We start from the raw sequence: 26753 nt of genomic DNA on the forward strand, positions 1-26753 counted from the left end.
ATGCACGTTTATTTTTTACTTTAGTTCGTTTATTTAGGTTTGATACCCTCTTGTCCGGCTCGGACAAGCGGGGGGAGGGGGGGGGGTATTTTCGCCGGAATGGCGAATGCACGCTCTCGTCGCGATGATTTTGAAGGCTTAACCAGGAAGGACGCGTTTGTGTGCGTGCCTCCGGATGGAGTCCCTGTCGAGGACATCATCCTCGCTGTGGGGAGCATTGTTGGGGATGAAAATATACGTGCAGCTTCGCGTATGAACCAGAAAGTGGTGGTGTTCGTTTCGGACGAGGAACTCGTCCATGACGTGGTAAGTGCGGAAATAACCACGGAAAGCGGTCACTTTATGATGGCGTCGCCGCTATTAACTCCCGCGACGAGAGTGGTTATTTCTAACGTACCACCATTTATCCCAAATGACAAGTTAATGACCGTGCTATCACGGTACGGTAAAATGGTATCGAGGATTTCAACAATCCCTCTTGGGTGTCGGAATGAACGTGTTAAGCACGTAATGAGCTTCCGCAGACAGGTGTATATGGTCCTTCCAGACCGTGGGGACGACACAGGCCTCAACATCACTTTCAAAATTAATTTTGAAGAGGCAAATTTCCAGCTATACGCATCGTCCACCACCTTAACATGCTTTCAGTGTGGAGCGTATGGACATTTAAAACGTTCTTGTCCCAAAGCCTCGTGTGTCAGGTGTGGCAAGACAGGTCACACTGCCATAGTTTGTAAGGAGGAGGTTGCTCTGCTAATGAATACGCCCAGTGGGAGGGAGGTTAACGCTGCTCCACTAATGAATACTCCCAGTGGGAGGGAGGTTAACGTTGCTCCACTAATTGAGATTCCCAGTGGGGGGGAGGTTAACGCATTGCCACCGCTTAAAATTCCTAATGAGGGTGAATCCAGTGTTCCAAGCGTGAACGTATTTATTCCTCCTCAGCAAAATGTTGAAATGGACACTGATAGTAAAGTGGGGACGAGTAAACGAAGGGCTCCGGATGATAGTGACTCATCTGGAGCAGGTAAAAAGGTCGTGCTCGATTTGCAGGCTGTTGGTGGAAAAACTCTTCAGGATGCACCTGGAATCTCTCTGCAAAGCGTGGACCAAATAAATAAAGAGGAAAACCCAGAAAAGAGCATCAGGGTTCAGCCGCTAAAACAACGCGCTTCCATTACTCACAGAGACGACGTTAATGATGTAAATAATTCAGGCCACGATACCGTGAATGGTGCATCATTGATCCAAGCGAATGTCGCCGAACAGGCTGACATCCATAATGAAAAATCGGTCAGAGACCGAGGACTTGCCGGAATGTACATTTTTATTGGCCATTGAGGACAAATATGGCGGCCGAACCACGTGACCGATGACATCATCATTAACATATTTTATTCCCCATGGAGAGTTCTTTACAATGAGGCATGTCTCAATTTTTTCTATTCAGCACTTTTGGACACATAGAGGTGCTAAGTTTTTCGGTTTTTCCAAGATGGCGGCCGAACCACGTGACACATGACGTCATCATTAACAAATTTTATTCCCCATGGAGAGTTCTTTACAATGAGCCATGTCTAAATTTTTTCTGTTCAGCACTTTTGGAGATATAGTGGTGCAAAGTTTTGCCGTTTTTCCAAGATGGCGGCCGACCACGTGACATATGACATCAGCATTAACATATTTTATTCCCCATGGAGAGTTCTTTACAATGAGCCATGTCTCAATTTTTTCTGTTCAGCACTTTTGGAGATTTCGTGGTGCAAAGTTTTGCCGTTTTTCCAAGATGGCGGCCGACCACGTGACTGATGACGTCATCATTTACATATTTTATTCCCCATGGAGAGTTCTTTACAATGAGCCATGTCTCAATTTTTTCTGTTCAGCACTTTTGGAGATATGGTGGTGCAAAGTTTTGCCGTTTTTCCAAGATGGCGGCCGACCACGTGACATATGACGTCATCATTAACATATTTTATTCCCCATGGAGAGTTCTTTACAATGAGCCATGTCTCAATTTTTTCTGTTCAGCACTTTTGGAGATACAGTGGCACAACGTTTTGCCGTTTTTCCAAGATGGCGACCGAACCACGTGACTGATGACGTCATCATTAACACATTTTATTCCCCATGGAGAGTTCTTCACAATGAGCCATGTCTCAATTTTTTCTGTTCAGTACTTTCGGAGATATAGCGGTGCAAATTATTTCGGTTTTTCCAAGATGGCCGCCGAAACACGTGACCGATGACGTCATATATTGGGCACAGTCTATTCCAGGGCAAGACGAATATGTGTGCAAAGTTTGGCGATTTTCCGTGCAACGGTGTAGACGCAGTGCTGCAAACAGACAGACAAACAGACAGACAAACAGACAAACAGACAGATGACGTCATCATTTGGGCACAGTATATTAGAGGTCAAGACCAATATGTGTGCCAAGTTTGGCGATTCTACGTGCAACGGTGTAGATGCAGTGCTGCAAACAGACAAACAGACAAACAGACAAACAGACAAACAAATGAAAAATCGGTCAGAGACCGAGGACTTGCCGGAATTTACTTTTTTATCGGCCATTTAGGACAAATATGGCGGCTGAACCACCTGACCGATGACATCATCATTAACATATTTTATTCCCCACGGAGAGTTCTTTACAATGAGCCATGTCTCAATTTTTTCTGTTCAGCACTTTTGGAGATAGAGGTGCAACGTTTTTCGGATTTTCCAAGATGGCGGCCGAACCACGTGACCGATGACGTCATCATTAACATATTTTATTCCCCCTGGAGAGTTCTTTCCAATGAGCCATGTCTCAATTTTTTCTGTTCAGCACTTTTGGAGCTATAGTGGTGCAAATTTTTGCCGTTTTTCCAAGATGGCGGCCGACCACGTGACATATGACGTCATCAGTAACATATTTTATTCCCCATGGAGAGTTCTTTACAATGAGCCATGTCTCAATTTTTTCTGTACAGTACTTTCGGAGATATAGAGGTGCCAAGTTTTTCGGTTTTTCCAAGATGGCGGCCGAACCACGTCACCGATGACGTCATCAATTGGGCACAGTCTATTCCAGGGCAAGACCAATATGTGTGCAAAGTTTGGCGATTCTCCGTGCAACGGTGTAGACGTAGTGCTGCAAACAGACAAACAGACAAACAGACAAACAGACAAACGAACAGATCAACATACTTGCCGGAATCTTTTCCAGCAAGTAAAAATCGGTCAGAGACCGAGGACTTGCCGGAATTTACTTTTTATCGGCCATTTAGGACAAATATGGCGGCCGAAACACGTGAACGATGACGTCATCATTAACATATTTTATTCCCCATGGAGAGTTCTTTACAATGAGCCATGTCTCAATTTTTTCTATTCAGCACTTTTGGAGATATCGAGGTGCAAGGTTTTGCCGAGATGGCGGCCGAACCACGTGACATATGATGTCATCATTAACATATTTTATTCCGCATGGAGAGTTCTTGACAATGAGCCATGTCTCAATTTTTTCCATTCTGCACTTTTGGAGATATAGTGGTGCAAAGTTATTGCCGTTTTTCCAAGATGGCGGCCGAACCACGTGACCGATGGCATCATCATTAACATATTTTATTCCCCATGGAGAATTATTTACAATGAGCCATGTCCCAATTTTTTCTATTCAGCACATTCAGAGATATGGAGGTGCAAATTTTTTCGGTTTTTCCAAGATGGCGGCCGAACCACGTGACATATGACATCATCATTAACAAATTTTATTACCCATGGAGAGTTCTTTACAATGAGCCATGTCTCAATTTTTTCTGTTCAGCACTTTTGGAGATATAGCGGTGCAAAGTTTTGCCGTTTTTCCAAGATGGCGGCCGACCACGTGACATATGACATCATCATTAACATATTTTATTCCGCATGGAGAGTTCTTTACAATGAGCCATGTCTCAATTTTTTCTGTTCAGCACTTTTGGAGATTTCGTGGTGCAAAGTTTTGCCGTTTTTCCAAGATGGCGGCCGACCACGTGACTGATGACGTCATCATTAACATATTTTATTCCCCATGGAGAGTTCTTTACAATGAGCCATGTCTCAATTTTTTCTGTTCAGTACTTTCGGAGATATAGAAGTGCAAAGTTTTTCGGTTTTTCCAAGATGGCGGCCGAACCACGTCACCGATGACGTCATCATTGAGGCACAGTATATTAGAGGGCAAGACCATTATGTGTGCAAAGTTTGGCGATTCTCCGTGCAACGGTGTAGACGCAGTGCTGCAAACAGACAAACAGACAGACAAACAGACAGACAGACAAACAAACGAACAGATCAACATACTTGCCGGAAAATTTTTCCGGCAAGTAATGAAAAATCGGTCAGAGACCGAGGACTTGCCGGAATGTACTTTTTTATCGGCCATTTAGGACAAATATGGCGGCCGAACCATGTGACCGATGACGTCATCATTAACATATATTATTCCCCATGGAGAGTTCTTTACAATGAGTCATGTCTCAATTTTTTCTATTCAGCACTTTCGGAGATATGGAGGTGCTAGGTTTTTCCAAGATGGCGGCTAACCCACGTGACCGATGACGTCATTATTAACATATTTTATTCCCCATGGAGAGTTCATTACAATGAGCCATGTCTCAATTTTTTCTATTCAGCATTTTCGGAGATATGGAGGTGCTAGGTTTTTCCAAGATGGCGGCTAAACCACGTGACCGATGACGTCATTATTAACATATTTTATTCCCCATGGAGAGTTCTTTACAATGAGTCATGTCTCAATTTTTTCTATTCAGCACTTTCAGAGATATGGAGGTGCTAGGTTTTTCGGTTTTTCCAAGATGGCGGCCGAACCACGTGACATATGACGTCATCATTAACAAATTTTATTCCCCATGGAGAGTTCTTTACAATGAGCCATGTCTCAATTTTTTCTGTTCAGCACTTTTGGAGACATAGTGGTGCAAATTTTTTGCCGTTTTTCCAAGATGGCGGCCGACCACGTGACATATGACATCATCATTTACATATTTTATTCCCCATGGAGAGTTCTTTACAATGAGCCATGTCGCAATTTTTTCTGTTCAGCACTTTCGGAGATATAGAGGTGCAAAGTTTTTCCAAGATGGCGGCCGAACCACGTGACTGATGACGTCATCATTAACATATTTGATTCCCCATGGAGAGTTCTTTACAATGAGCCATGTCTCAATTTTTTCTGTTCAGTACTTTTGGAGATATGGAGGTGCAAATTTTTTCGGTTTTTCCAAGATGGCGGCCGAACCACGCGACTGATGACGTCATCATTAACATGTTTTATTCCCCATGGAGAGTTCTTCACAATGAGCCATGTCTCAATTTTTTTCTGTTCAGCACTTTGAGATATCGAGGTGCAAATTTTTTCGGTTTTTCCAAGATGGCGGCCGAACCACGTGACCGATGACGTCATCATTTGGGCACAGTATATTAGAGGTCAAGACCAATATGTGTGCCAAGTTTGGCGATTCTACGTGCAACGGTGTAGATGCAGTGCTGCAAACAGACAAACAGACAAACAGACAAACAGACAAACAAAAAATCGGTCAGAGACCGAGGACTTGCCGGAATTTACTTTTTATCGGCCATTTAGGACAAATATGGCGGCCGAAACACGTGAACGATGACGTCATCATTAACATATTTTATTCCCCATGGAGAGTTCTTTACAATGAGCCATGTCTCAATTTTTTCTATTCAGCACTTTTGGAGATATCGAGGTGCAAGGTTTTGCCGAGATGGCGGCCGAACCACGTGACATATGATGTCATCATTAACATATTTTATTCCGCATGGAGAGTTCTTGACAATGAGCCATGTCTCAATTTTTTCCATTCTGCACTTTTGGAGATATAGTGGTGCAAAGTTATTGCCGTTTTTCCAAGATGGCGGCCGAACCACGTGACCGATGGCATCATCATTAACATATTTTATTCCCCATGGAGAATTATTTACAATGAGCCATGTCCCAATTTTTTCTATTCAGCACATTCAGAGATATGGAGGTGCAAATTTTTTCGGTTTTTCCAAGATGGCGGCCGAACCACGTGACATATGACATCATCATTAACAAATTTTATTACCCATGGAGAGTTCTTTACAATGAGCCATGTCTCAATTTTTTCTGTTCAGCACTTTTGGAGATATAGCGGTGCAAAGTTTTGCCGTTTTTCCAAGATGGCGGCCGACCACGTGACATATGACATCATCATTAACATATTTTATTCCGCATGGAGAGTTCTTTACAATGAGCCATGTCTCAATTTTTTCTGTTCAGCACTTTTGGAGATTTCGTGGTGCAAAGTTTTGCCGTTTTTCCAAGATGGCGGCCGACCACGTGACTGATGACGTCATCATTAACATATTTTATTCCCCATGGAGAGTTCTTTACAATGAGCCATGTCTCAATTTTTTCTGTTCAGTACTTTCGGAGATATAGAAGTGCAAAGTTTTTCGGTTTTTCCAAGATGGCGGCCGAACCACGTCACCGATGACGTCATCATTGAGGCACAGTATATTAGAGGGCAAGACCATTATGTGTGCAAAGTTTGGCGATTCTCCGTGCAACGGTGTAGACGCAGTGCTGCAAACAGACAAACAGACAGACAAACAGACAGACAAACAGACAGACAGACAAACAAACGAACAGATCAACATACTTGCCGGAAAATTTTTCCGGCAAGTAACAAACAAACGAACAGATCAACATACTTGCCGGAAAAAATTTTCCGGCAAGTAATAAATCTGCCAATATAGCAGATAAGGGTGGAAACATAAATCCACAGGAATATGGGAATAATGATTTCATGCCATTTGAGGAAATCAGTAATCAATGTGCTGATGTTTCCCAAACACAGCACTGCGTGGACCCCCAGACAAGGGAAGGCTAGGTTGCATAGCAGGAGAAGAAAACGGTATTGACCCAGACCCCATTGGACCACTTTCTGATTTATCAGAATCGGAAGAGGAGGTGGAGGTAACAGCATTATCACAATTAATGGCAGATCAACCCCCAACCCCTCCCCATATTGTTCTCTCATTCCTCAATGAAACGTATAGACAGCGAAATGTCATCATTGGGGATCATTTCCCTGATTTGGCTCCCTTTATTCAGGCTGCAAAACTAGTCATAAAAAAATCTGAGGAACTAAACCTAACAAAATCGCAGTTTCATCGACTAAAGAAAATCATAACAAAGGCAAAGACTGAGTACTCACAGTGTCAGACAAAATTTACTAATGAGTGATGAAGACGCTTAATCTTGCAACACTCCATATAAATGGTGGTGGGGCCAGTCACGTCCGCCAGATCCAAGTGAATAGCTTATTCAAAAGGAAACAAGTTGATGTAATATTACTGCAAGAAACTCATATTATTGAGAAGGTTGAACACGACTGGTGCAGCATGTTCAAAGGTAAATGTTTCTTCAGTAATATGTCATCTGTATCTGCTGGAGTGGGGTTTTTGTTAAAACCAGGACTTGTACCTGAATCTTGCCTCTTTCAGGAGGTGATTCGGGGACGTTTTGCCTCCCTAGAATTGGTGATCAATAGCCTGAAGCTTATTATTTTTAATGTATATGCACCAAGTGAGAGTACTGACCGTAAAGCCTTCTTTACTGAAGTGATAAACCATTTAAACTTGTTTGACCCAAATCAGTGCATATGCATGGGGGGAGATTTCAATTGTACGCTAGAGCCCAAAATAGACAGAAATTCACCGGAACCACATCCCGAGTCCCATGGTGACCTCTCCCAGTTTCTTTCAGGTGGGGTTTTTTGGATGTATGGCGATTGATGCACCCAAATGACCGGCAGTTTACATGGTGTCGATGCTCCAATGGCCAAGTATCCTTAGCGAGGCTTGACCGCTGGTACATCACCCCACGATTAAGGAATATTGTAACCTCCTCAATTATTACCCCTTCCATCTTCTCTGACCACCACATGGTCACGATGGGCCTATCTTTCCCTCAATTCAAACGGAGGAGCGCCTATTGGAAATTCAATACAAGTCTTTTGGATGATACCCTGTTTAAGGAAGCCTTTCGCATCCTATGGATAGCTATAGTTGGAAAAAAGCCCCTCTTTGCTTCCACTAACCTTTGGTGGGATAATATGAAAACTCATATACGACTGTTTTGTCAACAGTTTAATTCCCACATCACTCATGAAAGTCAAATCACATTGGCACGGTTGGAAACCGAAATTCTAAAACTGCAAAACAAAATGGCAGAGCAAGAAAATGAGACAAATTATAAATTGCTCCTTGAAAAAAGGACCCAACTCCGGGAACTATTACAGGAGAAGGCTGCAGGACTACTAGTTAGACTGAGAGTAAAAAGCATTAAAGTATCGGATAGTCCTAGCAAAGCCTTCTTTCACTTAGAAGCTGAAACGAAGCCTCCCCAGCTTATTAACGCACAGGTTGTAAACCTGGTGCGTTATAGCGTTTGCCTGGGAATTTCTGTCTCTCCAAAAGTGAAGCTCCAACAGTGTAGACGTTTCTGTCGCTCAGATGTGTAGACAGTTTCTGTCGCTCAGATGTGTAAACATGACGTCATCAAATCTATATTTAGGCTAACCATGGGCTACCCCTTTGGCTGGTACGCGGCCGCTCGCCAGTACATAATATAGGATATATTTGTTATATGTTATGTTATAGGATATATAGGATATATAGGATATATGTTATATGATATAGGATATATATAGGATAGGTTATAGGATATATATGTTATAGGATAGGAATATAGGACCCAAATGACCCAGAGGACCCAAATGACCCAGAGGACCCAAATGACCCAGAGGACCCAAATGACCCAGAGGACCCAAATGACCCAGAGGACCCAAATGACCCAGAGGACCCAAATGACCCAGAGGACCCAAATGACCCAGAGGACCCAAATGACCCAGAGGACCCAAATGACCCAAATGACCCAGAGGACCCAAATGACTCAGAGGACCCAAATGACCCAGAGGACCCAAATGACCCAGAGGACCCAAATGACCCAGAGGACCCAAATGACCCAAATGCCCCAAAGGACCCAAATGACCCAGAGGACCCAAATGACCCAGAGGACCCAAATGACCCAGAGGACCCAAATGACCCAGAGGACCCAAATGACCCAGAGGACCCAAATGACCCAGAGGACCCAAATGACCCAGAGGACCCAAATGACCCAGAGGACCCAAATGACCCAGAGGACCCAAATGACCCAGAGGACCCAAATGACCCAGAGGACCCAAATGACCCAGAGGACCCAGAGGACCCAAATGACCCAGAGGACCCAAATGACCCAGAGGACCCAAATGACCCAGAGGACCCAAATGACCCAGAGGACCCAAATGACCCAGAGGACCCAAATGACCCAGAGGACCCAAATGACCCAGAGGACCCAAATGACCCAAATGACCCAGAGGACCCAAATGACCCAGAGAACCCAAATGACCCAGAGGACCCAAATGACCCAGAGGACCCAAATGACCCAGAGGACCCAAATGACCCAGAGGACCCAGAGGACCCAGAGGACCCAAATGACCCAGAGGACCCAGAGGACCCAAATGACCCAGAGGACCCAAATGACCCAGAGGACCCAAATGACCCAGAGGACCCAAATGACCCAAATGACCCAGAGGACCCAAATGACCCAGAGGACCCAAATGACCCAGAGGACCCAAATGACCCAGAGGACCCAGAGGACCCAAATGACCCAGAGGACCCAAATGACCCAGAGGACCCAAATGACCCAGAGGACCCAAATGACCCAGAGGACCCAAATGACCCAGAGGACCCAAATGACCCAGAGGACCCAAATGACCCAGAGGACCCAAATGACCCAGAGGACCCAAATGACCCAGAGGACCCAAATGACCCAGAGGACCCAGTCATCAGAGATGTCTGGGTCATTTGGGTCCTCTGGGTCATTTGGGTCCTCTGGGTCATTTGGGTCCTCTGGGTCATTTGGGTCCTCTGGGTCATTTGGGTCCTGGCCAACCTGGCCAACCAAGGCCAACCTGGGCGGAATCCAAGTGGATTCACTTGACTTGTTTTATCAGTTAAGGACCCCAGTGGGAATGAAATTACAAGTTCTGATGGGGTAAAAATCACTATTAGAAAGTATTATTCTGAACTATTTGCTAAAAAAGATATATATGAGGATAAAATAAAATGTTTTACCTCCCATCTCCCAACCCTAACTGAGACTCAACGCCTGGAGCTGGATGTGCCTTTAAGCCTTGATGAGTTACAGCGTGCCCTGGTTGGAATGGAATCTGGAAAGGCTCCGGGAATTGATGGCCTGCCAGCTGAGTTTTACATGGAATTTTGGGACATTTTGGGCCCGGAACTATTGATTGTATTCCAAGAATCCTTGCGAAAAGGTGTAATGCCACTAAGTCTAAGGAGAGCAGTGGTGAGTCTTCTCCCAAAGTCAGGAGATCTCCGGCGGATGGAGAATTGGAGACCGGTTTCAATAATGTGCACTGACTATAAAATGGTTTCGAAAGCAATGGCAAATCGTTTGAAAAAAGTCATTGGTGATCTGGTTTTACCTGATCAGACATTCTGCATCCCCAGTCGTTCGATTTACGACAACATTTTTTTCGTGCGGGATTTAATGTATGCTCGCCATGACCAAAATGATTTTGGAATATGTTTTCTAGACTTTGAAAAAGCCTTTGACAGCATTGACCATGTTTTCTTGTGCCATGTTCTTGAAGCATGTGGGTTTGGGGTAATTTTCAGGGCCTTTATAACTCTATTGTACACTGACATTTCCAGTGTAATTAAGGTGAACAATGAACTGGTTCCCCCCATAAAGGTTCAGAGGGGGGTACGGCAGGGTTGCCCAGTCTCAGGTTTGCTTTTTGCGTTAGCAATGGAGCCATTACTTTGCACACGGAGAAAGAATATCTCTGGCCTGACCTGTTTTCCTGGAAGCCCACCAATGACTATATCGGCCTATGCAGATGATGTTTGCGTCATTATAAAAAACCACCAAGACATTGTTGCTCTTGTAAAGTCCTTAAGAACCTTTTTCATGGCTTCATCTCTGAAGGTTAATTGGACGAAAAGCAAAGCTCTTTGGGTGCCATACCTTAATAGTTGCCTACCTGTCTCAACACATCTGCCTGCTCTTCCAGAAAACTTGGAGTGGAAAGCAGATGGTGTTGATTACCTTGGTGTGTCCCTGGGCTCTACACAATTTGAGAAAAGGAATTGGGAAGGTGTGACTGGAGAAATAGACAGGAGGCTGAACCTGTGGAAAAGAGCCCTACCGCACCTCTCATTTAAGGGCCGAGTCTTAGTGGCAAACAACTTGGTTGCTACAACGTTGTGGCATCGCTTTATTTGCCTGCAACCACCAGAAGTGCTGCTGGACAGGATACAGGCCAAGCTTGTGGACTTTTTTTGGGGAGGCCATCATTGGCTGCGGCCAAGCGTAATATGCCATACTTCATCTGAAGGTGGTCAGAGCCTTGTTCACGTGAGATCCCGTCTCATGGCTTTTCGCCTGTGCTCCATTCAACGCCTCCTATTTGGTAAAAACCTGCCACACCATGCCTTGGCTTGCCATATTTTACAGCAGGCGGGTAGACTCGGCTATGGTCTCAAAGTATTCCTGACTCACCTTAAGTACGTGAATACATCAACGCTCCCCATATTTTACCAGAGCCTTCTCAGTGCCTGGGAAAGACTTTCTGTGAGCCGTAAAGCGGACACTTACTCCCCAGGGATGTTCGAGGTTGAACCCCTGTTCTTCAATCCTCTCTTCCCTGATGTTCTCAAGAGTCGTCATTTGTGCCAACGCTTTACTGAGGCAGGCATAAACAAAGTATGGCACCTTCGGCCAAACTCCGGTGTCGGGTGGAGGAATGTGGAGGAAATTTCAACCTTGACGGCGATTCGGTCCAAGAGGACAATTGGAACGATTTTGAGGAAAGTTGTTCAAAAACGTCATCAGCTACAGAAACTTTGGACTTGGAATACTTTTGGACACCCCAACGAGTCCCCGTTTCCGAAACTGATTTTTGACTGCTTTCTCAAGGAACTTCCACCTGTTAGCACAGGGACAAGTGTATTGCACGCTGAGAGCAGCAAGAGCCTGTATAGGTGGTGGTTATCTCAAGTTCTTGGTATTCCTCCGCTAAATGGAGTAGCACGATGGAAGAGGCTACTCCCTGCCGGGCCCCCCAATGAACCTGTATGGGAATCAATGTATTGTAAGCTGATTAACAAAAGAACAGGTGATCTTCAGTGGCGCCTTGCCCACTGGATCATCCCATGCAATACATATGTATGGAATTTTGCCCTAATATCTGCATGTTGCCCCTTTTGTTCTGTAAATGAGGATGTTTTTCATTTTATTATTGGTTGTGAAAGACTTTTTCCTTTATTTGAATGGTTAGACTTTGTGTTGTTCAAAATGAATTTCAGATTTACTTTTCGATCCTTTATTTTTGGGCTCAAAAAGAGATGGCAACACAACAAAGAATATGAACTGTTGTGCTTTTTTGTAGCTACAGCAAAGCTTGCTACTTACCTGTCCAGAAAGGAGAAGCGGATTGGTAAGCCCATTCATCAATGCAATGTCATGACGTTTTTCAATGCACTGTGTGCTGCAAGGCTAAAACATGAGTTTGAGTTTTCCAAGATCATGGGTGAAATTGATGGATTTGTAGAAAAATGGTGTTTGAAAAGTGTCTGTGAAGTCCGCCAAAACGAGTTGGTATTATTTTTCTCTTGATTGTTCATAATTTCTACACTTCGTAGTATTGCTGCAGAAGATTGCATTTGTTTTCGGTAAAATTTGAACTGATCAGTGCATGTATCTGTATTGTTTCCTCGCTTCATCGTTTTCGGCTTTGTTGATTTTATACACTATACATCCATGCACTTTTTATTTTTTGGAATAAAAGGACGTCAAAAGTCTATCTCTATATTGTTGCGGATATGGGATTTGGCCTCCATATCCGCTTGTAAATATTCCCCTATTTCCCCAATACTCCCCAACTATCCCCAATCCCCCATTCCCTAGTCCCATTGTCTGTAAACAACACTCTGTAGAACCGACCTTCCCCTTTTTCCCCCATTAAATGTCGTGCCCAGGTTCACCGCATCTCACGTAGACAACTATAGGACATCTTGCTAGTTATTCTTAGTCTATGTCAGTTAAGGACTCGTTTCCATTAATTCTGACTCTTCGTTGCACCAGAATGTGATTGTATGGCACCAGTAGTGAGTTTAGGACCTCCCCATACCTCCTCCCATCTTCCTCATGAAACAACAACAACAACAACTACAACAACAGCGCGCGGGGAGTGTGCGTCCTCACTCCGGCTTGGTTAGCCGCCATTGCCCATGTGCGCCGACGGGGTTACCACGAAGGGGCTGACTGTCGGCCCCTCGTCAAGGGCGGAGCCCGGTAACCCCCCGCACCCAATAAGAAGCAACGGGCCGATTCCATCTGGGGCGGAGCTAACGAGCCGAGGGCGTGTCACTCCCCGCTGGATATACGCAGCGACTTACCGGACGTGACGTCAGATGCGCCCCCAGCTTGGAAAGAGAAGTCGCCACCTCCGAGCGCTGAGAGACCTCCTGCATCTCTGGACCGGACCGGGTCGATTCTGCCCCTGAGCCAAGGTGCACCTTGAGCCTCGACTACCTGCCCTTCCTTGCCATCAATCCCTGTGTGAGTCAGTTTTGTCCTGTTTATCTGTGGTCTGTCGGGGCTACTATAAGACCGTGATTAAGTGCCCACCTTCCTATGCTGTCCCTCTTGTCCTTGTAATCTAAACGTTCCGCATATCCCATATTATAACCTCCTCTGGAGGTCTTGAGAACTGTACCCCTGGTGTCGTGTCATTTAACCCAGCTGTTGTGTCCTTTCCTTAATTAATTTAGCATAGCGCGACTCGGCCAACGTTCGAGTATAATCGGGTAAACTGTGCAGACGCGGTCATACCAAACCGCTCGGTAAACTAACATCCAAAACCGCGTCTGTAACATTTGGTGTCGGGAAGTGGGATTCGATCCGGAGCGCGTTTCACGCGCTCGAAATTATAACAGCAAAATTTAATTGTGTTTTACAAAAAAAAATAAAAACCCGAATTTTGAAAGTCGCGCTATGGCAGACCAAGACGGCTGGGTTCCGGTGGGGGAGAGTGAGGCAGGGTCGATCCAGGACCAAATTGAGGGACAAGAGGAGAGCGAAGCAGTGAGGGTAGCAGATTCGCAAAATAGCGTCGTCGCGCACGAGGTTGCGGGCGCGCAAAATGGCGCCTCGCAGATGGCCACGGCGACCACGCCCGCGACCGTAGTAGCGCCGCTGGTAAATTTGGACCTTTTTTTCATACAAATGAAGGCCCTTATGGCCCAGAATAGCGAGAAAATGAGGGAGGAAATGAGGGCTCAGAGTGAGCGATTGGAGGGCCAATTGGGGGTAATGGGAAACCAAATGGGGGTAATGAGGGACGAAGCGAGGGGTACCGGTGAGGGGTTAGACAAGAAATTTGGGAAGTTAGACAATAATTTTGAGGGGTTAGACAAGAAATTTGGGAAGTTAGACAATAATTTTGAGGAGTTAGACAAGAAATTTGGGAAGTTAGACAATAATTTTGAGGGGTTAGACAACGGAATAAAAGAGGTGAGAAATGGGTTAATGGGGGTAGAAAACAGAATGGCCGCTCAAGAGAATCAAATGGAAGGGATGCAAAAGGGGTTAGAGGGGTTAGAAAACAGGATGGAAGGCAAATTGAGGGACATGAGGGACCAAGCGGAAAGGGAAGTTAAACAAATGGGGCAGCAGATAGAGGGGGTCAAAATGGGGGTAGAAACGAAACTGGATGCTCACAGGGAGGAAATGGAGCAGATGAGGGTGGCATCTGGGCAGGAGATGCAAGTGATGGGAGAGGAGATCAGAAGAGGGGTGAGTGAGGAGGTCGGAGGAGTGCGCGAGGAGGTGAGGCACTGTAAGGAGCGCATGGAGAAGGAGGTGAGAAAGGGGACTGTAAAATTGCAAGGGGGTATAGAGGAGTTGACGCTGGGAGTAGAACAACTGACAGTGGGACAAAAGGAGTTGGGGGACCAGGTAAAGAAGAACACAGCGGTAATAGAGGGTTTAAAATCGACACAGAAGGAGATGAAAAAGGACGTAGGGGTAATTAAAAAAGAGTGTCAGACGGTACATGAGGACCTGACGAGGAAAATGAACAAAGTGGTAGAGGTGATAGAGGTTAAAGAGCGGGAGGTGCGCGAACACATAGAAAAAAATAAAGTGGAGTTAGAGGAAGAACTTAAAGGGGCGCATGAGGAGATGAAGGAGGTGAAACAGAAATTAGAAGAAGTGGAAGAAGGGGTGAGCGAAATTAAGAAGCGACGGAGAGAGGATAAGAAAGAGATAAAAGAGGAGGTAAAAGAATCGGTCCAAAGTCTGTGTTCGGATCGTGATGATGTGCTCATTAACCGGATGAGGGATTCGCAGGTGATGGAGGAGAAGCGAAGAGAAAGAGGACCCGGTGTAAGTGGTGACCAATATGGTCGTGCGTATGATGCGCCAGGTGATTTAATAAGCTTGGGGGTCGAGATAGACCCGGATGTTCGTGAGAGGCCAAGAGTGAGGTGTATGGCTGGTCCGGAGGGAATGGAACGAGAGGTGCGAGGTGTGGGTGAGCAAGGTTGTGGTGGTATGGAATGGGTAGCGGGTTGCGGAGGTGTGACCCATGCATCGACACCAACAGGGGTAGTTGTTGGAGGGACCGGGGAGGCACGAGAGCCCCTTGGGGGTAATGTACTGTGGGGGCCCGGCCGGTTCGGCCCCGCGCTGACCCCGCAAGGGGCGACGCACGGGGTCCGGCAGGCGGGCAACGACTCGCATACGAGGTGGTCCCACAAGGTCCCACTTGCGCCGTATGACGGCAAGAGTGATCTACGCGCGTACCTGGCGCAGTTTGACTGTGTGTGTAAGGGCAACGGTTGGGGTGAGGACGAAGGTGGAGTACACCTGGTGGCCGCATTGCGCGGCGCGGCGGCGGAGGTGCTGACGGCATTACCAGCGGGTGCTCTCACCCTGCCAGCCCTCCACGACGCCCTAATTAATCGATTCGGCATTGAACAGCAGAGCGAGCTTGTTAAAGCTCAGCTCGCGCTGCGAAAACGCAAGCCCCAGGAAGCCATCGGGGAACTTGCCCACGACATTCGCCGCGCAGTGGGGATCACACATGCTAGCATGGCAGCGGATTCCCGGGAAAGCCTGGCGCTGGACCATTTTATCCAGGCCCTTCCGGATATTGAGCTCCGGCAACAGCTCGCCATGTGGCGCCCGCAGACTCTGAGCCAGGCGGCTGACGCTGCGGCCCGTTGGGAAGCAGCGAGGCCCCTGGCCCGGGGGGGCGAGCGTCTCGCAATGGCGGTCCGCCAGGTGGGACCCCCGATGGAGGGCGGACCCCTTAGGGGGCCCGCCCCCGACGTGAGTCCTGACCTGGCGGGCATGGTCCGGAGGCTGGTGGACCAGCGCCTGGTGGGACCTGGACCATGGCAGGCGGCCCCGGAGGTGGCCCGCGGTGGACCACGAGCGGGTAATCCAATTCGGACCTACAGGGGGGGAAATTTGGAATTCCGGAGGCAAGCACCTTATCAGGTGAGGTGCTATACTTGCAACCGTCTGGGTCACCTGGCGCGACACTGTCGAGCCACGTGCCGGGATGATCCCCGGCGGTTGAGGTCCTCAACTCCGCCCAGGGGGGAGCGGGTTAGCCGACCCCAGACACCCCCCAGCCAGACCCCGGGAAACTAGAAGGTGTCGGGCACGTAGGGCGGTGTTCGGCAGAAGAGGATGGAGGAGAGCCCTCATTGACGCGACAGGTCATTTATTGTGGCCAAATTGGAACCGGTAGCCTGACAATTAGATGCAAAATTGCCGGCGTGGGGGTAGACGCCGTAGTGGACACAGGAGCTAGCGCCACGATCATCAGCCCTGTGGTCCTTGATTCGAGCGCAGGTGGCTGGGATAAGATCCAGCGCCTGCAAAATTATAGTTTGCAACTTGCTACCGGGGTAACGGCCCCGATCATAGGGCGTGGTTCTGTGACCCTCAAGTTAGGGTCAGTAAGGAGGGAGATAGATGTTTGGGTGGCGGAGGTGTGCGACCCATGTTTAATAGGGTTGGATTTGTTGACTGCCAGCGGTTGTAAAATCGACTTGGGCCGGGGGATCCTGCAGGTGGGAGTAGAAGAGCTGCCGTTAGGGGGAGTGAGCACGGCCGAGAGAGCGGAGCTGGAGGCTTCCGAGGCCGTGACCATCCCCCCAAGGGCCGAGGCGATAGTGCCGGCCCGGTGGGCAGCTCGCCCAACGTGGCAGGAGTCCTGCGGCCTGGTCGAACCGGTGGCAGCGCAGTCCATACCGGGTTTAATCGTGGGCCGCACCCTTGTAAAAACGGACGGACCGGTAGTGGCCGTCCGAGTAATAAATATGAGTACAGAACCACGCACTATAGTAAGGGGCACGAGGGTAGCTGGCTGCACCCCAGTTGAGGAAGTCGCGACAGTGAGGGGCGAGAACGTCCAGCCGAGCCGACCCCGGGGGGAGCCTTCAATAAGAAGTAGGAATTGGCCCGATCCCATTTGCGAGATGGTAAATCGTAGTAGCGTAGAGTTGGGAGGTACCCAGAGGGAGGCCTTACACAAACTGGTTGGGTCCCATTTGGACCTCTTCTCCCTGTCCACCGAGGATATTGGACGTACGGGCCTGGTGAAACATCAGATCCACACCGGTGAGGCCCGGCCTATTCGTCAGGCCGCCCGACGGCTCCCTTGGAGCAAGAGGGCGGAAGCTGACGAGCAGGTTGAAAAAATGCTCGACGCAGGCGTGATCGAGCCCTCGGGAAGTCCTTGGATGTCACCTGTTGTGCTGGTCAAAAAGAAGGATGGGACCACGCGGTTCTGCGTGGACTATCGCCAGCTAAACAACGTGACACTCAAGGACTCATATCCCCTGCCAAGGATTGATGACACCCTCGATGCCGTTGAGGGCTCAAATTGGTTCTCGACTTTGGACCTCAAGAGTGGGTATTGGCAGGTGGAAATGGATAGGGCAGGGAAGGAGAAAACGGCATTTTCCACAGGTAAGGGACTGTATCAGTTTACTGTGATGCCGTTTGGTTTGTGTAACGCCCCCGCCACCTTTGAAAGATTGATGGAGCATGTACTAGGCGGCATGCCATGGCAATCATGCCTGGTGTACCTGGATGACGTCCTAGTACATGCCCAAACGTTCCCCCAGGCAGTAGCTAATTTGGACCAGGTGTTCGGGTGCCTCAGACAGGCAGGGTTGAAGCTGAACCCGAGTAAGTGCACCTTGTTTGCCAAGGAGGTGGCCTATTTAGGCCACGTCATCGGTTGCGAGGGGGTAAAAACGGACCCAGACAAAATTAAAGCGGTAGAGGAGTGGCCCGCACCACGTACCATCAAAGAGGTGCGGGGATTTTTGGGACTCTGCTCCTACTACCGGCGCTTTGTGGCGAAATTTGCGGAGTTGGCCCATCCCCTCCACCGGCTTACGGAGAAGGGGACGCGATTTAATTGGACACGGGAGTGCCACGAGGCCTTCCAAAAATTGAAGGGGTGTCTAACATCCGCACCCCTTCTAGCTTACCCCACTAGTGACGGGACATTTACCCTGGACACGGATGCGAGCCAGGAAGGATTGGGCGCAGTTTTGTCTCAGACACAGGAGGGCGTGGAGAGAGTGATTGGTTACTATAGTCGGGCCTTAAGTAGGCCCGAGCGAAATTATTGCGTCACTCGCAAAGAGTTATTGGCTATGTTGGCTGCCATGAACCATTTCCACCCGTACTTGTACGGGCGGAAATTTTTGGTTAGAACTGACCATTCCTCCTTGCAATGGCTCCTTCGGTTCAAGGAACCAGAGGGCCAAATTGCAGGGTGGTTGGAAAAGTTGCAGCAGTACGATTTTGATGTGGCCCATAGGGCCGGGAAGGCCCATGGTAATGCGGACGCACTCTCTCGGCGTCCTTGTCTGGGGGAAAACTGCAAATTTTGTGCGAGACACGAGGAGAGGGAACAATTGGGCGATTCGGACCCGACCCTCGTTGTCCGGGCAACCCGGGTGAGAGGGCCAATTTTGCCACTAACCGCAGATGAGGAATTCGGAACTTTGGCATGGAGCACGGCCCAGCAGGAGGATCCTGTCCTGGGGCCAGTGTTCAATTGGGTCAAATTGGGGCAAAGACCAAAGGGGGAAGAGGTCACCCCCCTCGGGGCACAGACCAAGGCAATTGGGCTCAGTGGAAAACCCTGGAATTGAAGGATAACATCTTGTATCGCAAGTGGGTGGAGGTTCCCTCTGATAAAACTTCCTGGCTGGTGGTAGTCCCAAATAAATTTAAGACCGATATATTGCAACAGGTGCATGGTACCCGCCCCGGCGGCCATTTGGGCAGGACAAAGACGACATCGCAGGTACGCCGGAGGTTTTATTGGGTGAATATGGGGCGCGACATACAGGACTGGTGTCGGAGATGCGACGCCTGTACTGCCAAAAAGGGACCAGCACGGAGGATGAGGGCCCCCCTTCAATTACACCAGGTGGGGGCCCCCCTAGAGCGGGTGGCCATGGATATCCTAGGCCCACTACCCCGCACCCGCCTAGGTAATAAGTACATCCTCGTTGTGATGGACTACTTCACCAAGTGGCCGGAGGCCTACGCCCTCCCCAACCAAGAAGCAGGGGTGGTAGCGCAGGCCTTCGTGGAAGGATTTGTGTGCCGGCATGGGATTCCACAGGAGTTGCACACCGACCAGGGACGAAATTTTGAGAGCAAATTGCTAAAAGATGTGTGCAGTCTCCTGTCAATTCGGAAAACCAGAACAACGCCTTTAAGACCTCAATCTGACGGGATGGTGGAAAGATTCAACCGAACTCTAATCCAACAACTGGCACTGTTCACCGCCACCCGTCAGGATGACTGGGACGAACATCTCCCTTATTTGCTCATGGCCTACCGAACCAGCCAGCACGGGGCCACCGCATGCAGTCCAGCGTTGCTTATGTATGGGCGGGAGTTGCGGGCTCCCGCCGACTTGCTATGCGGTCCCGTGCCAGACACAGTGGTTAACCCGCCGAGGGAGGGGTACGCACGTCACCTAGAGGAAGGCATGGAGCTAGTCCATGCCTTCGCCCGCCGCCAACTCCATCTGGCGGGGGAAAAGATGAAGCGCAGGTACGACGACCGGAGCCAGGGGAGTCAATACGCTCCGGGGATGAAGATTTGGTTCTTTAATCCCCGGAGGCGGAAGGGAAGGTGCCCAAAACTCACCTCCCCCTGGCAAGGCCCAGGAGTCGTCCTGTCGCAAATCTGTGACGTGGTCATTAAGATCAAAATGGGGCCACGAGCCCTCCCTCGGATCGTCCACGCCGACCGGATAAGGCCTTACACCGGCGAGCAGGCGCCCCCGTGGATTGCCTCGGCTTTAGATGCCGAGGCGGGATCCAGTACCTCTGAATAAGGGGGGCTTATTAGTGCCAGAGGACTGGGGGATTGATGAGCGATGGGCCCGGTGGGTAAGGGTGGCATCCCTGCCACCCTTCCCATAGGGGGGGCAAATGCGCAATAGTTTATGGGGTGTATGGCAGTGAAAACTAGCCCGGGTGGGTTAGGTTATAGTGTGTGTAGGGATCTAGCGAAGATGACATTAGGTGACGTTAAGGTTAGTTAGTGACTGATACCTGTAGTGGGGACGCAGGTAGATTAGTGTGGATTATAATGACGAGGGAGCGCAATAGTTTAAAGGGACGACTGGGAAGCGCATGTTTCAGAGGGGAGTAGTTAGATGAGATGATGCTGTGTGAGAACTGAACAGGTGTGTGGAGCAGTGTGGAGCAGTGTATGAGTAGTGAGTGTTGTGGATCAGCGCGAATGCGCTTGGGGAGAGAAGGGTGCAGGTGGCACCAGGTGTGAGAGCACAGGTGTGCAAGTACAGGTGTGTGGAATATATGGAGCAGAGAATGAGTGGTGTGGAGAGAGTTGGAGTAAGTGGTACGGGGTGGTGTGCATGGTGCGAAGGTGTGGATGGGGGAAGAGTGGACCCCTTTCACGAGTACCCGGGGCGGGTAGTGTAAGTGTTAGGTAGAGGGTATAGGTAAATTGTGGTTGGATATTGGCATTTGTGGTGCGGTTGCAGAATGGTATTGTGGATGGGTGCATTAGTGTTGTGGAAATGGCTGGGCGTGTAGCCTGTTAGTGTGTGTAGTTGGTTGGGCACTCCACCACTGTGAGGATGTCGGCCAGGTGAGGCCGCAGGTGGGCTCTGGGAGCCGTTAGTGTCAGTGGGGCCCGAGGGTCCGGAGGACGGACCCGGGTAGCCCAGTGCCAGAGAGGGCACCGAGTGGGGAGAGCGCCAGAGGGCCTTCCCCAGGTAGTTAGGTTAGGGTAAGGAGCAGGTAAGCTCGGAGGCAACTGCAGTGGTGGAGGTGTGCAGGTGGGTAGACCTGCTGGGAGAGCTACACGTCTCAGCCCAGAAATTGTGCGAAGGCACCGGGAGATGAATCGGGGGAGTGAGACCCCAAATTGAGAGGCACCACAGTTTGGTCAATGGGAATTGGTTTTTAGAACCCATAGAGTAAGTTGGCCAATGGATTGGCAGGGAAAGACAGTGTAAGTGTGTAGGTAGTGTAAGTAGTGTAAAGTGTAAAGTGTAAAGTGTAAGGTAGTGTAAAGTGTAAAGTGTAAAGTGAAAGGTAGTGTAAAGTGTGTTAATGTCATTTAGGAAATAGTTAGGATTAATGAACCTGTCGCACCATACGCAGCCACTTACCGGTGGTGATGATGATGACTCCACACCTGTGTTTTCTTTGTTCTGTGTGCAGGAAATGAGAATTGCTGTGTGGATTGGTGAGACGCATCACGACGTGGATGAGACATTGGGGTGATTCCATCTCTCCCTCCTTAGGAGGGACTGATGATGAATTGGTGATGGCAAATTGTGATGAGAGTTGGAAATGGCAAATTTGATTGGTTAGGAGGGAGAGAAGACGAATTTGGTTTATGGGAGGAACGGGGAAGACAGTAGGGACGTTTGTTGATTTGTAAAGTAGATGTTTATGGGTAGTGTTGTGTTTTGTGGATACAGTAAGGGGTAAGGGAGGGGCCATGTAGGTTACCTGGTGGGGGGGGGGGGGGGGGGGCGTACGGTAGGAACGTACCTGTCTCACCTGGTTCCCATGTGCCCCTAGTGTGCATTACCTAATGTTGCGTGCACTTTTGCGCCCTTACCACCTTACTCACTTGTCTTCTTCTTTTGTCTCCCACCTCCGAGGATCTGGCTTTGGGGCAGAGAGAGAGGAGAGAGAGGTGCTGGCTCCGCAGTTGTGGGCCTGTACTTTCGCTGCTTGCTGCCTGGATCGATACACCATATGGACCGCAATGTTTGTGGCCGCCCACCATGGACCGCAGTTCTTTTGCGGGCAAGCACCACCCGTTGATGGACCTCTGGGTCAACGTGGCACCTATGCCATACAGGTGAACCACTTTTAGTTGGCCCCCTGACACCACAATACAGAAATGGACGCGGTTGGCGCCTTTCTTTATTTTTAAAGAAGCAAGAAGGCCAAGTGCACCACATGAAGGCAAGACCAGCGGCAGAACATCGGCCGGCTGCGACACCACCGGTGATTTATGAACGCTTTATTGGTGCACCGGATGGTGCTGACTGTACATGATGGGGTGGTGCTTTTGGTGCTTGGATGGGGTGCTCTGCACATTATTAAAGGCCTTAAGGCCACAGAGCACTCGTGGGTTGGTGTATCGATGCTGGCATGCGTGCTCTCTCTATGCATAACATCTGCATGTGTTCCTCCAAAAACAGGTCCTGGATCGTAGTGTAAATATCAGCGTAGTCTTGTGTAAATAATGCTCCCTACCGGCTGTATGTTTAGTTTGAGGATTCTTTCCGCGATTCGGTTATCCTGTGGGTGTGTTTCTGTGAGGAGAAGGGTGCAACGTCACAGGGGGACATATTTACTCATTTGTGAACATCTGTAAAACTGTCGCACTCAGGGTAGAGTTAATAGTAGAGGGAACTACATCTGAGTGCCACACTAACGTAGGTAAAAATTTATCGGGTCGGGACGCCCCGAGGGTAGAGAAGGGTGCAATGTTGCGGATATGGGATTTGGCCTCCATATCCGCTTGTAAATATTCCCCTATTTCCCCAATACTCCCCAACTATCCCCAATCCCTAGTCCCATTGTCTGAAAACAACACTCTGTAGAACCGACCTTCCCCTTTTTCCCCCATTAAATGTCGTGCCCAGGTTCACCGCATCTCACGTAGACAACTATAGGACATCTTGCTAGTTATTCTTAGTCTATGTCAGTTAAGGACTCGTTTCCATTAATTCTGACTCTCCGTTGCACCAGAATGTGATTGTATGGCACCAGTAGTGAGTTTAGGACCTCCCCATACCTCCTCCCATCTTCCTCATGAAACAACAACAACAACAACAACAACAACAACTACAACAACAGCGCGCGGGGAGTGTGCGTCCTCACTCCGGCTTGGTTAGCCGCCATTGCCCATGTGCGCCGACGGGGTTACCACGAAGGGGCTGACTGTCGGCCCCTCGTCAAGGGCGGAGCCCGGTAACTCCCCGCACCCAATAAGAAGCAACGGGCCGATTCCATCTGGGGTGGAGCTAACGAGCCGAGGGCGTGTCACTCCCCGCTGGATATACGCAGCGACTTACCGGACGTGACGTCAGATGCGCCCCCAGCTTGGAAAGAGAAGTCGCCACCTCCGAGCGCTGAGAGACCTCCCGCATCTCTGGACCGGACCGGGTCGATTCTGCCCCTGAGCCAAGGTGCACCTTGAGCCTCGACTACCTGCCCTTCCTTGCCATCAATCCCTGTGTGAGTCAGTTTTGTCCTGTTTATCTGTGGTCTGTCGGGGCTACTATAAGACCGTGATTAAGTGCCCACCTTCCTATGCTGTCCCTCTTGTCCTTGTAATCTAAACGTTCCGCATATCCCATATTATAACCTCCTCCGGAGGTCTTGAGAACTGTACCCCTGGTGTCGTGTCATTTAACCCAGCTGTTGTGTCCTTTCCTTAATTGATTTAGCATAGCGCGACTCGGCCAACGTTCGAGTATAATCGGGTAAACTGTGCAGACGCGATCATACCAAACCGCTCGGTAAACTAACATCCAAAACCGCGTCTCTATCTCTATATATATCTCTATCTCTATATATATCTCTATATATATCTCTATCTCTATATATATCTCTATCTCTATATATATCTCTATCTCTATATATATCTCTATCTCTATATATATCTCTATATATATCTCTATCTCTATATATATCTCTATCTCTATATATATCTCTATCTCTATATATATCTCTATCTCTATATATATCTCTATCTCTATATATATCTCTATCTCTATATATATCTCTATATATATCTCTATCTCTATATATATCTCTATCTCTATATATATCTCTATCTCTATATATATCTCTATCTCTATATATATCTCTATATATATCTCTATATATATCTCTATCTCTATATATATCTCTATATATATCTCTATATATATCTCTATCTCTATATATATCTCTATCTCTATATATATCTCTATCTCTATATATATCTCTATCTCTATATATATCTCTATATATATCTCTATCTCTATATATATATATATCTCTATATATATCTCTATATATATCTCTATCTCTATATATATCTCTATATATATCTCTATCTCTATATATATCTCTATCTCTATATATATCTCTATCTCTATATATATCTCTATCTCTATATATATCTCTATATATATCTCTATATATATCTCTATCTCTATATATATCTCTATATATATCTCTATATATATCTCTATATATATCTCTATATATATCTCTATCTCTATATATATCTCTATCTCTCTCTCTCTCTCTCTCTCTCTCTCTCTCTCTCTCTCTCTCTCTCTCTCTCTCTCTATCACTTTTTAAAAATCGAGTATCCGGATCTTCACCAAAATCTAATCATTTTGTCCCCATCACAAACCCAACCTGTACACAAATTTTCTTACGAATCTGTCCACAACTTTTTGAGATATCCTGCTCACAGACAGACAGACAGACAAACAGGGGCAAATACATAACATACGTCCACCGAAGGTGGCAGAGGTAATAACAACAATGGGAAAAAGACATAAAATACCATAGCCCCCGTGGTTTTAGTAATTTTGCTGTACGGAGTTAAACGCTGTCAATCGGCCATCTTTAGTCGGATTACAAAACAAAATTTTCTGCATATGTATACTCTCATGTATTGTCTATTGAACAAATTGGTCCACACATGTCCAATAAATGGTTGGGGACACGTTTAAGTAACAAAATGGTCTCCAGTCGGCCATCTTTGATCTGATCTCGAAACAAAATGACGTGCATATGTAAGGCAACATTCATTATTGCATGCCAAGTTTAAACAACATCGGTAAATGCATGTCCAATAAATGGTTGAGGAGGTTTTCAACATGGGATTTTTTTACAACTAAAATGGTCACCAATCTACCAGTCAGGCATCTTTGATCAGATCGCAAAATAAAGTGAGGTGCACGTGTGTGTGATCATGTACTGTGCTAGTGCCAAGTTTGAACAAAATCGGTCCATGCATGTTAAAAAAATGGATTGGGACATGTTTATGTAACAAAATGGCCACCAGTCGGCCATATTGGATCTGATCTTGAAAGAGAATGACGTGTATATGTAAGCCATAATTCATTATCTGTGTGCCAAGTTTGAAGAAGATCGGTAAATGCATGTCTGAGAGAGGGTTGAGGACGTGTTCAACATCGGATTTTTTACAACTAAAATGGCCGCCAGTCGGCCATATTTAATCGCACCGTGAAACAAAATGATGTGCCATCATCATCATCATAATGTACAACCATCATGTATTGTCTTTCTCTCAAGTATGAACAAAATCGGTCCATACATCTCCGAGATATGGTTGCGGACACGCACGGATGGACGGATGGACAGACGAGACCCAATCCCTAACCCCCCGTTTCGAACTGAGTCCAACGGGGACCAATAACAATAATAATCATAATCATAATCATAATAATATTTTCCTTGCACTGAATTTTATATTTTGAAGCAAAATCTCAAAAGGATTTTATAAACAGCACAGGAGTACATACAGGTAAATTGATGATAAAAAAAAATGTTAGTGCAAAGTTGCATTAGATACTTATCTGGGAATTGAAAGTACATACCCGCATGGCCGATATGTGAAAACAATGTAACTCTCCTCCTCGACTCGCTCCACAAACGTCACGCACACGTACTTCTCCCAGTGACGCATAGCCTTCTTGAACATGGCACGCTGGCTGCCTGTTGCACACGCCGTGCATACTCACTTCCTGCTGGCTGCCTGGAGCACACGCCACACACACTCACTCCCCACCGGCTGCCGAGAGCACACGAGCTCCCTTTTAGCTAACTATTTTGAGTAGGTGTCGACCGAACCCGTTTCTGCTAGCTGCTCAATCACACAAGGATCCATTCCAAATACAAGCCACACACTCATCGTCTCACTCTAAATGTGTCAGAATATCATTTTCTCATCATAATATGCTCATCTAATCCAAAGAGGTTCCCTTTTTCATGTGAAAAAACT

General features: G+C 47.6%; 1 protein-coding gene across 3 annotated transcripts in view; it reads right to left on the bottom strand.

The window, feature by feature from the left end:
- Positions 1–26753, bottom strand: part of LOC137425464 (dorsal-ventral patterning tolloid-like protein 1) — a 189893-nt gene that overhangs the window by 89421 nt on the left and 73719 nt on the right. For 2 of the 3 annotated variants that reach the window (XM_078776663.1, XM_078776664.1), the window contains one exon: positions 26350–26467. In XM_078776663.1, coding sequence (XP_078632789.1) covers positions 26350–26467 — 118 coding nt within the window. Of the gene's footprint in view, positions 1–26349; positions 26508–26753 lie in introns of all 3 variants that reach the window. The other variant, XM_078776665.1, reaches the window with a different exon arrangement.

This window comes from Myxine glutinosa, chromosome 4 (genome assembly GCF_964187855.1).
Source record: "Myxine glutinosa chromosome 4, kmMyxGlut1.1, whole genome shotgun sequence".
Taxonomy (NCBI): Eukaryota; Metazoa; Chordata; class Myxini; order Myxiniformes; family Myxinidae; genus Myxine; species Myxine glutinosa.